This window comes from Austrofundulus limnaeus, unplaced genomic scaffold (genome assembly GCF_001266775.1).
Source record: "Austrofundulus limnaeus strain Quisiro unplaced genomic scaffold, Austrofundulus_limnaeus-1.0 Scaffold177, whole genome shotgun sequence".
NCBI classification, from domain to species: Eukaryota; Metazoa; Chordata; class Actinopteri; order Cyprinodontiformes; family Rivulidae; genus Austrofundulus; species Austrofundulus limnaeus.
In genome coordinates, this window is record NW_013952579.1 from 748,046 (window position 1) to 758,880 (window position 10,835).

Here is a 10,835-nt window from a genome sequence, read left to right on the forward strand (position 1 = left end):
TGTGTGTGTGTGTGTGTGTGTGTGTGTGTGTGTGTGTGTGTGTGTGTGTGTTCAGGAAGCACACACGCTTCGAGCAGCAGAGATGATGTGGAGAGAAGATGTCAGCAGCTGCAAACTCAAGTGCATCAGATGGAAGTGAGGCGAGTTGGCGAAGCGTCGATGCTCTTCACTCTGTGGATTTGTTTCAGCCGTTCTTTGTTTCGCAGCAGTTCCTCGATGATTACGGGCTGATCTGGGTCGGGGATGACGTCGGCGGTTCAGCTGAGCTCGAGCAGACTCACGGCTCGGATGAAGACCTCTGGCAGAGAGGTGCTTTTGAGYTTTCCCGGTGCGGTAAAAACTTTCATGATGCATCTCCTCTGTCGTTCGTCCTTTCCCAGGCACGCCTGATGACAGGGGCTTCCAGATGAACTTCGACCTCGTGCTGTGGAGGATCAAGGAGCTGAACTTCCTCGTGGGGGAAGGAGAGACTTTTGTACAGGCGACGACAAGGGGAGCAAAACTGGCCCGAAAGGATCCGGTTCAGCTGAGGCTCTACGGCAACGGCATACTGATGTTCGATGGTCCTTTCCGCTCCTATCAGGAGCGCAGCACCCAGGTTTGCTCCTCTGAAGACAGAAAACATCGCTCACCTCTGAGTGTTTGCTTCACGACACTCTCCTTCCTCTGATGTTTGCAGCGGTGCCTGCAGGACATCATGGACGGCTATTTCCCATCGGAGCTCCGTGGCAGGTTTCCAGACGGCGTGCCTTTCCAGGTGCCTTCCTGCTACTTTGCGTCGCTGCAGAAACACACAGAAGCCTCACGGGGGGGATTATTTTTTGCAGGTTCACGACAGGCGACACGAGACGTTTATCCACCGACTGCCGTGGGAAACATTTCCAGGTGAAGGGCGGCGAGTTTGTGAGGAGAGTGACAAGTCGACAAACCCTGACAGGTTTCAGCTCCCAGGTCTGTTCTGATCGTCACAATCTACAGAGAAAATCGTCACCCGCTTYGGATGTTATCATCCATTAAATGGACGTTATTAGCCGTTATCAGTCCCATAGAATGGCTTCAGACTGTTAGCTGGTTAGTATGAGGCATAAAACCACTAAGGTTAATTTTAKAGAAAATGACCTGGGCTACGTTAAAGTAGACCAGACCCCGGCGGTAGCAGATTGTTGCATTCCAGTGTATACGGCACTGGTAACCCACTAGACGGCACAGTCGGGACAGTCTGAAGCCATTCTATGGGACTGATAACGGCTAATAACGTCCATTTAATGGATGATAACATCCGAAGCGGCTGAAATCATGCTTTGATTTAACTTTTTATTCTTCTCTGACACAMAGGGCAGAGGAGGACTACGGATCAGCTCCTGAACAAGATGCCAGGTCAGGTGATAGACATTCGAAACTCACTGAGGACAACTCTGCAGGTGAGCGGCAGCACAGAGGAAGAAAATAAACTTTTTTTTTCCCACGAAATGATGATTTCTAAAGTATCTTCTCTAGGGTTCATCGGATTCTCAGATCAGCAGCTCAGAGATTCTCATAGACACACCAGCGCTACAAGCAACCACAGACAGGTAAACAAATACGAAAAATRATTCATGACAGAACACATTCCCATTTCCTGTTACAGCTAAGACATCAAACATCCTGCCAAGAATTCATTGAAGAAAAAGAGGCTAAATCTAAAACCTCCATTTGATGTAAATCCTTGATTAAATCCTGATTTGACAGCGGATTTGAAAACTGGGGCAGGCCTCTAAGGACCATCTGGTTACAGCAGCAAAGATGACTCAGGASGGAAGTGTCTGAATGTTTGGCTTTTTTTACTCAGAGGACAGGTGAGCGACAAACCCCCTCCTGAATCCACCGTCACGCTCAAGGTGCGGTCAGAAAACGGGGACCGGACCTACAGAGTGAAAATGTGGCTCTCAGAGACGCTGGGGGACCTGAGGGGCTACCTGGACCAACACAGGTGAAAGACCRTCCTCCTGAWGATGCTCCTGTGTTAGCTTTGATTTCAGTAACCACGGGTCTGTTTGCATTCCTGTGCACCACAGAGGGCCAGGCGGGTCGGGTTATGACATCATCAGCGCGTACCCCCGACACAGCTTCAGGAGTGGCGAKCGGACGCTGCGGTCGTGTGGACTTTCAGCCAACTCTACCCTGCTGCTGCGAGAGAGGAAGCGCACAAGTCAATAAAAACGAYACGCTTCTGCTCTGCAGTTCTGCCAGAGTCGTGAAATAAAACACATTATTATTATTATCATGAACACTGGTGAGGTTGTGTTTTAGATACATGAAGGCGACACACTGTCAYAAATTTAAAATCATGTTACTCACTCATGCGGTGATAAAGCCAGGGTTTCTACAAATTTCTAATTTTTCAAGACAGACATTTTCAGATTATTATATTTCATGAATTTAAAGTTACAGGAAATGTTAAGATAGTGTTAGACCTTTGCACATTGTCAGAGTTTCAAACAGTAATTCCCCTTTATAATGACTGGAGATACAGACGATTGGTAAATTACATTAACCGTGATTTTGAGATACATTTTAAAKTGCYTGTGACATGCATCTACTTCAAATACAAAAAGTCAAWKAAAACAGCTTTATACTTAAGAAAATTGCCTTAATACACATGATTTAACCCATTTTGTCACATAACTGGCCTATTTTCTTTTGAATTTGTCTTAGCCAATGTAAAACAGGAAGTGACATCAAAGGGGAACTCATTAATAAAATACAATCTTTTGTCTTTGTTTATTAAAACAGTATCATTTAAACTTTAACTCTTCTTCATCTCTCTTTGACAGAGACGCAAAATAATGTAAAGAAACATCAGATTCTTCTCTGCAGTCTGTGTTGTTAGCTGTTGTAGCACWGCTCTGTTTACATGCAGACATTCCCCTTTGACATCACTTCCTGTTTCTTCACAGGCAAATATCTCAACAACAGTTCATCTCAGCGGCGTGAATTTAGTTTTGCCTCATGTTATCAATGTTATCTTTTCAAAAATGCATTCAAGTTTATCTCAAAAATTTGATGTCACTGGCACTTTAAAGCCTAAAATAAATGTTGAGGACAACTATGTGCTGCTACCAAGTTTAGCTCTGTTTCAGTGAATCTGACTGAGTCACAGACGTCTTTGTGTTGATGTCAATAAGATGTGGTGGCTATTTTGAAATGACTTTAAAAGTTGTAGACGTACATCCAATTATTACTTTTTGAGTTTCATTTAATCCCATCCACTGGTTTATGAAATATTTTGGTAATCACCTTCACCAGCAGGCGACAACAGACTGTGGACAAATTTGGASTGAACGGAGTGACACTTTAGGAGGAGGGATATCATTTTCAGATACATTTTCTTAATTTGGCACRTGTCAAACTCAATGTCCGCGGGCCAAATGTGACCCGCCACTGCATTTTATGTGGCCCGCAAGAGCTTCAAGGATGTATTAATGTCTTCACATAAGAATGAGCTGTTTTAAAGCCAGCATAAATTACATCTCCCATAATGCATGCTGATTATTTTACTCATGAAATGATGACACCCCACCACTAGTTGGAGGTGCACATYGGGAAGTGGGAATTTCCCACTTACAAGTCGTAAATTTTAATTGGAACGCCCCTCCAGTGGGAATACTCTGTTGGAAGGTGGAAGAGTTCTCAGCTACTCACAACTCAACAGTGAGTAAAGCTCCCTTACTTTTAATAGTATTTCTGTAATTTTTCCCATATTTAGCCAGCAGTTCACACAGTACTTTTCAGTGTTTATAAAAGGATAGGTTAAAATGCTATTTTTACGCAGGAAATACCACGTAGAGCTCAGTTATTGTGTTCGAGGGGCTCATTCGTAGCAACGGGACAAGGAATGTGACGTTCATGTTTAATCCAAGTTAAACACAAAACGAGGTTAATTACAACTRGCCCTCATGTGGCCCTGGGTAAAAATGAGTTTAACAATCCTGATTTAGTGCATTAGGGAAGGGTTTAAGTTTTTAAAGAAAGTTTAAARTGTTACAATTCAGACTAAAATTTGATTTGTGTGTGTAGTATACACTGGTGATAAATGATTTGCACTATTCATCATATTTTAGTCTTTAAACTTAACTAGGTTCACAAAAATCCTTTGTTTTCCACACAGCTGCCACTGTAAGACTTGTGGTTAATATTTTACATCAAAGTGATGAGAAAAGCATCACTTCTTTCAAAAATTAATTTTTAGTTTTGAAACTAATATGTACATTATAGCATCATTAAAACATGTCAAACTTAAAACTCAAATATAAAAGCGATGAGAAGACTGCTGTTAAAAAAAAACAGATAAAAGTGAAAACCAAATGTTGAAAATCTTTATTTCTAAAGTATGCACATACAAACAAAAGTAGGAAAATATAAATGCCTCTTTTTTTCCTTGGATTTTTGCAAAACATTTGAGATGTTAAGGCTGATGTTTCAAAGAGAAACTTTGTGCTAGTTAAAGTTTAAAAAAAGGTCCCATGAAATAAAAATATGGCTCGAGCATTCCTCCGAYGTTTTTCCTGATTTCTCTTTTCCGAAAAGAAATTGTTGCATATTTTCATTAAAAAAATCCCTTTCTGTTCCTGTAAAGTGTCAAGTTTTAATGGCTTTTTTTCTACTCTGGATGAGTACAAACCTCCCTCCTGTAATAATTCTTCATCCTAAGATGGGAGAACCAGCTCCCGCTCCAACTTCCTGTCACAAATAACCAGAGAAARAACCTAAAGCCACTTCATGAGACCTTCACACATCGAGGATGCTAAGTTTTTCCTAACGTGTTAAAAAAAACGCTTCAAAAATCTTTCAAACAGCTGTCAAAACAAACAAAAAAATAAATACTGACAACTAATACTGTTTCTCAGTTCGTTAACCACTCTGTTGTATGTAAGTCAGCCTGAAGCAACACAAAGTGAAATGTACACAAAGCCAATTCTACAAAGCTCACCCAGACTTTTATTTAATAAACTTCAAAACTACAGAAAAAAAAAGTCTGGGTTTCTTCGGCTGCTGTGATATGACCTACAGCTGTCTACATTCAGAGTCAGGGAATGTATTGCCTAGTCTACTGGTTGATACTGAGAAGAAAAAAAAGTCGTACTGGAAGAGTTCAGCCCTTCAGTTGGTCTGACATGACTCAGCGTTTCTGTAGCTGCAAACACGACAAAAGGCACATGCTGGTGTTGGATCAGAGCGACGGTGGAGCTTCGACCAGAGCTTCTTTGGTTTTCAAGCTGCTGTAGGCCCGTTGGTGTCACAAGCTGATTTGGTATAAAGGTTGTTCAGTCCCAAACATCACAGCTCAGTCCATTATTACAGTGCTCACCATTCCAAACAATGGTGCACGAGTAACATCTTTGCAAATTCAGTAAAAAAAAAAGCAAGTCTAAATATTTCCAGTTGATTGTCAACCAATTAAAAAGGATAATTCCCCTAAAAAAGGGAAATCAACGTTTCAATAAATTAAAACGGGACTTCTACACAAAGAGCTGTCCACCTGAGTGGAACAAAAACATAAGACTGTTTGGTAGTTGTTTAAAAACACACATGCGCACACAACACTAAAAGGATCAAGTATTAGAGGTAAATTATTTCTGTTAGCCCTTGGACTGAAATAGATGAACCCACTGGGGGGAGGGGGGGACGGTTCTGAGCTACAGGCAGGCTTGAGACTCAGTGTTCAATCAGGTGAAAGACGCCGAGGTTAGAAGCCATTTGGGGTTTAGCTTGTCCTCGTTTTGAGAAAATGAAGCAGCCGCCCTCCTGCACACAGAAAGCCTGTTGTTTGCGTTGTTTACTGAGTGATGCAGTTCTCTCCCATGTCCTGCGCGTAACGGTCCAGGATGGCGTTGCGGAGCTCCTCGACGTCACGGCGGAGCTGCTGGGCTTCGACCAGCTTCTTCTGCAGGACGTCGGGTTCCATCCAGTCCTCGCCCTGCTCTGCCGGTGCTGGAGGTGCTGGAAAGGAAACAAAAATAACTATTATAATCTTACCTATTTTCAAACTGACCTGGTTATTAAAAAAAGATGAATAGAGCTTACATGTGAGGCCAAGCAGCAGAGACAGGTTGGGGTCTTGTCCCTGGGCTCTCTGAGTCAGAATGCTGCACAGGGAGCGCAGCTCACTGAGACAGGAAGCGATTTCTGAGTGAAGCCTCTGAGTGAGCCGYGCTCCGGCCGGCTGCAGGACCGAGGAGGCCTGGCTGGTGCCCCTCTGCTCCGGGTCACTCATCTGCTCCTGCAGCGTCAGATTCTGCTCCATCAGTTCCTGGTTCTGAGCTGACAGCTGCAGCAAAAATCAGTGTTAGGAAAGAGGAAGTCCGTTTATAAAACACGGTAATTTTTATTATTATTATTATTATTAATTTCCTGAATTGGTCCATCTGACCTCCTTCATGGCGGTGTGCAGCTCCAACACATTCTGCTCTTTAGCCAACACCTCCTCTCTGAGAGCTTGAGAGCTGCTCTCCTCCTGAGATATCTGCTCCTCTAAAGCCTGCAGATACATAAAAAACTCACTAATGTTAACAGGATGCGAGAAATACTAAAAGAACACAATGATTCGGTTGAACTGAGGAGAAAAACACCTGAATCTGAGAGCCGAGCTGTTCCATCATTTTATGTTGCTTCTCAATAACCTGCAAACAGAAGAGCTCAGCTTTAAACCKGTACTATCACACAGCTTTTATTTTTCCTGATTACAGTCCCTAAATTCTGTTACAAAAAGGAACTTCACTGGTTAGTTTAATATTATTCCCTAATAAATAAATAAATAAATAAATAAATAAATAGTTTAACAAGCCATTCAGCTGCCCGAGTCTAACTAAAACACAAAATGGATTATAGAATCTAAAAAGTGAATTTGTGAACGTTAACTTGGGACAGCTACRTTTTTGGTGTGCTGGTTTAAACAGAAACTTATGAATCAAAGAAGTTAATCAAAAATGATCAGAGGAACGGAGGCRTCTGTGGCTGGCCAGGACTTCGAACAGAAAACTATGAGCAACACAAAAACAATTAGCGTAGATGCTAGTCTATTTTCATAAATGCCTTTAAAAAGCTAACGGCAATTAGCATCATGTTTATCACCAAAAATTTATACATAAACATTACAAAGTCATAATAATCATGTAATGATAACTTCAGACAGATATTCTTCAGCGTTCAGGGAAGAAACAAACATTGTTACAGCAACATGTTTCTACTAAAGGAAACTACATGACGTCTAACAAGAAGCGACTACTCTGCTGACTYCAAAGTGGCGTCACTGATTAACATGAACAAAATAGATATTTTGACATTTTAAAATAAATTCAGATACTAAATCAACGCCCTCATCCATGCTGCTTCACACAAACCTTTTTAAGTTTTTGCTGCTCGTCTCTCAAAGAGTTGTTTTCCCCTCGAAGTTTCTCGAAATCCAAACCAGGAAGTCTGGCTCCGTCCTCGAGGCCCTGCTGCACACGCTGCTGCATGCTGGGGAAGGTGAAAATAAACACCAGAGAGCACTTGTTACGTGGGTAAATTAATATTTATTTTCACAGGAGGAGTGATGTATTTGGTACATACTCGGTAATGGTGGTGAGCAGGTCTCTCTCTCTGCGTTTCTGCTCCTCCAGCTGCGTGTCTTTGTCCTGGACTTGAGAGCGTGTCGTCTCCAGGGTGACTTCCAGTTCTTTGGCGGCCTGTTGTAGCTGAGCGACCTGCTGTTCAGACTCCAAGAGCTGAAACAAAGAGCACACAGACCGTGCCCGGATTTCAGAATTTATGCCTCGATGCCAAAGCACCACCGATCGGGTCTCTTTGGACGGAGCAGACCTGCTTGTTCTGGCTCTGGTAGTCCTCCAGGGTCGGCAGATCAGCCAGGTAACGTTCCAGAGTTTCAATCCGCTGCTGGTTCTCCCTCTTTAGCTCCGCCTCTTTTTGACACTTCTTCTTTAGGTTGGCGATGTGTTTGTCTCGACTCCGGATCTGCACACAAACGTAGTACTATAATCAGTCCTTTGTGTTAGCATTTGTAAAAATAACAGAGAAAAACCCGAGGTTAGGACATGTGACAGATTTTAAAAACAAATGCCTCATTTCAGCAGCTTCTTTTCTTCTTGTTTAGTAAAACAAGGAAAGAAAATTGATAGATTGACAGCTTTTTGTAATATTTAAATGAATTTATGTTTACAGGAATTTGTTATGACTCTTATGTTTACATGGAGACAATGAAAATACACTGTATATATTGTAGCTTTTTTTGTTAATTTACAACATTTGTGACCCATCACACCGAAATGAGGATTAAGTCAAATTYGGTCAAAATGACCTGATCATATTTTCAGATTCCTGCTTCAAAAGCTACATTTTAAACTTAGATCATCCTGATATCATCAGTAGATCCAGAGATATTTAATTTGTCTTGTTGGTTACAATAATACATACATAGTTAGTCTAAATCCTAATTTTATGTAATGTTAATGAAGATTTTTTATATGTCATTTGAAAAAAGAACCTCAAACAGTAATTGAATATTGAGATTTCTCAGCTGGAAAGAAACAAAAGCTTTGATAACTCACAGGGAAAATCTCAACATTTTAAGGCGTTTTTCCTCAAAATCGGGGTTTTGGTTGCTACTGCTCAAAAAAGTGCTTCAAAAAATTTATTTAGGATAATATTTCAGACAGTTGATTGAAACGGTATATTAATAACACATTTTTTGTTATATTTTGACAAAATGTAATTTTTGCAAGCGTTTTAATATCTGCCTATTTCTCCACATACAACTTTTAGACTTAATCCTCGTTTCGACGTGATGGCTCGCATGTGTTAGACAAAGGCATTAGGGAAGCACAAACCCTCTCTTCNCACCGAAATGAGGATTAAGTCAAATTCGGTCAAAATGACCTGATCATATTTTCAGATTCCTGCTTCAAAAGCTACATTTTAAACTTAGATCATCCTGATATCATCAGTAGATCCAGAGATATTATTTAATTTGTCTTGTTGGTTACAATAATACATACATAGTTAGTCTAAATCCTAATTTTATGTAATGTTAATGAAGATTTTTTATATGTCATTTGAAAAAAGAACCTCAAACAGTAATTGAATATTGAGATTTCTCAGCTGGAAAGAAACAAAAGCTTTGATAACTCACAGGGAAAATCTCAACATTTTAAGGCGTTTTTCCTCAAAATCGGGGTTTTGGTTGCTACTGCTCAAAAAAGTGCTTCAAAAAATTTATTTAGGATAATATTTCAGACAGTTGATTGAAACGGTATATTAATAACACATTTTTTGTTATATTTTGACAAAATGTAATTTTTGCAAGCGTTTTAATATCTGCCTATTTCTCCACATACAACTTTTAGACTTAATCCTCGTTTCGACGTGATGGCTCGCATGTGTTAGACAAAGGCATTAGGGAAGCACAAACCCTCTCTTCCTGTTTCTTCATCTCCTCTGCGTGCCTCTCGCAGGCTTCCTTTAGATTCTCGGTGAGACGGCGGGTCTCGGCCTCGACGGCTCCCAGTCTGCGCTCTGCCTCGGCTTTCTCCAGGGCAACGCAGTCCGTGCGCTCAGAAAACTGCGCTCTGAGGAATGCGTTCTCCCTCTGAGCCTCCTGCGACGCCAGCACAATGAAAGAAGCACACAGAGGAGAGTTTCAAAAGGGGACAGAGGACAACAGTGTAACACAGCATTGATCGAGTTAAACGCCAGGAGCCAGAAGAGGCTTTTAATTGCCTGCAGACGCAGCATGCACATGTCCGCGTAAGATGCCCCTCGACCCAGGATTGCTCCGTGGACTTGCAGCTCACTTTCCCTCAGACGCTGTTCCAACTGGGCCATGTGTTGCTTTTGTCTGTAACCAGAACCGGACCAACAATCATCAAGACAAACAGAGATTTACTCAAAATGTTTCACTTTTAAAATCCCAATTCCAATGAAGTTGGAACGTTGTGTAAAACATAAATAAAAACAAATCTGATGATTTGTAAATCCTTTTCAACCGACTGCATTAAGTGACACGATGATGCAAAAGTAAAACTGTTGGGCACACGTACCTCTCGATGATGAGCTCCTTCTCCTTCAGCAAACTCTCGCTGGCTTTRACCAAAGCGTCCCACTTGCCCGACTCCGTGTGCAGAGGGGCTGTGTACAGAGATGGGTACTGGGTACCTACTCCTGCATTCATCAGCTAAAGTTTAAAGAGAGGAAATCCAGTTTAAACCAGTAGAAGCTGCTCCATCGTCCACTACAACATGCCATCATTGCCACATGCATCCTTTTCACCCTTAAAACAAACTCTGCATTTGTGTGACATTTCTCCATGTTAGAAGACAAGGTCAACAACACGTAAAAATTTTTTAAAAAAGTTTTAAAAAACTTATCTTTATAGCTGTAATGACTGTCATAATTTGTCAATAAATAGTCATAACCTGTATAGATTTAGATTGGTGTGTATTTGCTACAATTATGTAAACAGGATTAACACAAACTGTGCCATGTTGCAGTAGGTGACCTTTTGCTTGTTTTGGTTTTGAACTGAGGTAAAATGTGTTCATTAATGCGTTTTAATCAGTAAATATAGTTTATATGATTCTGATCCCAATATTGACAAAAGCAAGCACTTTTTAAAAACCATAATCAAGCAGCCTAATTTAGGATTGAGACAACTTTTAAATCTTTCTGTCCAGTCCTGAAAATTCCCTCAACATCTGAATTTTGAGCTCAAGATGTCTAAAACGTTTAGTGATTTATACAAACTGCTTAAAGGGATCCACGATAAGATGTAACATTAGACTTTATTTAATAAACATTTATTT

The 10,835-nt window shown here is 41.0% G+C and overlaps 2 protein-coding genes across 2 annotated transcripts in view; one reads left to right on the forward strand and one right to left on the reverse strand.

The window, feature by feature from the left end:
- Nucleotides 1–55: 55 nt before the first annotated feature.
- ubxn11 (UBX domain protein 11) lies at nucleotides 56–2,267 on the forward strand (the record flags this gene model as incomplete). The annotated part of the gene is given in 9 exon segments (XM_014017832.1): nucleotides 56–135; nucleotides 207–309; nucleotides 381–598; nucleotides 680–757; nucleotides 828–951; nucleotides 1,336–1,421; nucleotides 1,498–1,571; nucleotides 1,829–1,969; nucleotides 2,055–2,267. Coding segments are annotated over 9 exon segments (1,046 nt in total), but the record flags the coding sequence as incomplete, so codon positions are not given.
- A 2,066-nt stretch (nucleotides 2,268–4,333) lies between these two features.
- Nucleotides 4,334–10,835, reverse strand: part of cep85 (centrosomal protein 85) — a 13,753-nt gene continuing 7,251 nt past the window's right edge. The window contains exons 5-14 of the mRNA XM_014017829.1: nucleotides 10,074–10,207; nucleotides 9,754–9,871; nucleotides 9,446–9,631; nucleotides 7,840–7,992; nucleotides 7,591–7,745; nucleotides 7,380–7,497; nucleotides 6,609–6,659; nucleotides 6,410–6,517; nucleotides 6,064–6,307; nucleotides 4,334–5,979 (exon numbers count right to left, since the gene is read on the reverse strand). Coding sequence (XP_013873283.1) covers nucleotides 5,816–5,979; nucleotides 6,064–6,307; nucleotides 6,410–6,517; nucleotides 6,609–6,659; nucleotides 7,380–7,497; nucleotides 7,591–7,745; nucleotides 7,840–7,992; nucleotides 9,446–9,631; nucleotides 9,754–9,871; nucleotides 10,074–10,207 — 1,431 coding nt within the window. The 3' untranslated portion in view covers nucleotides 4,334–5,815. The remainder of the gene's footprint in view (nucleotides 5,980–6,063; nucleotides 6,308–6,409; nucleotides 6,518–6,608; nucleotides 6,660–7,379; nucleotides 7,498–7,590; nucleotides 7,746–7,839; nucleotides 7,993–9,445; nucleotides 9,632–9,753; nucleotides 9,872–10,073; nucleotides 10,208–10,835) is intronic.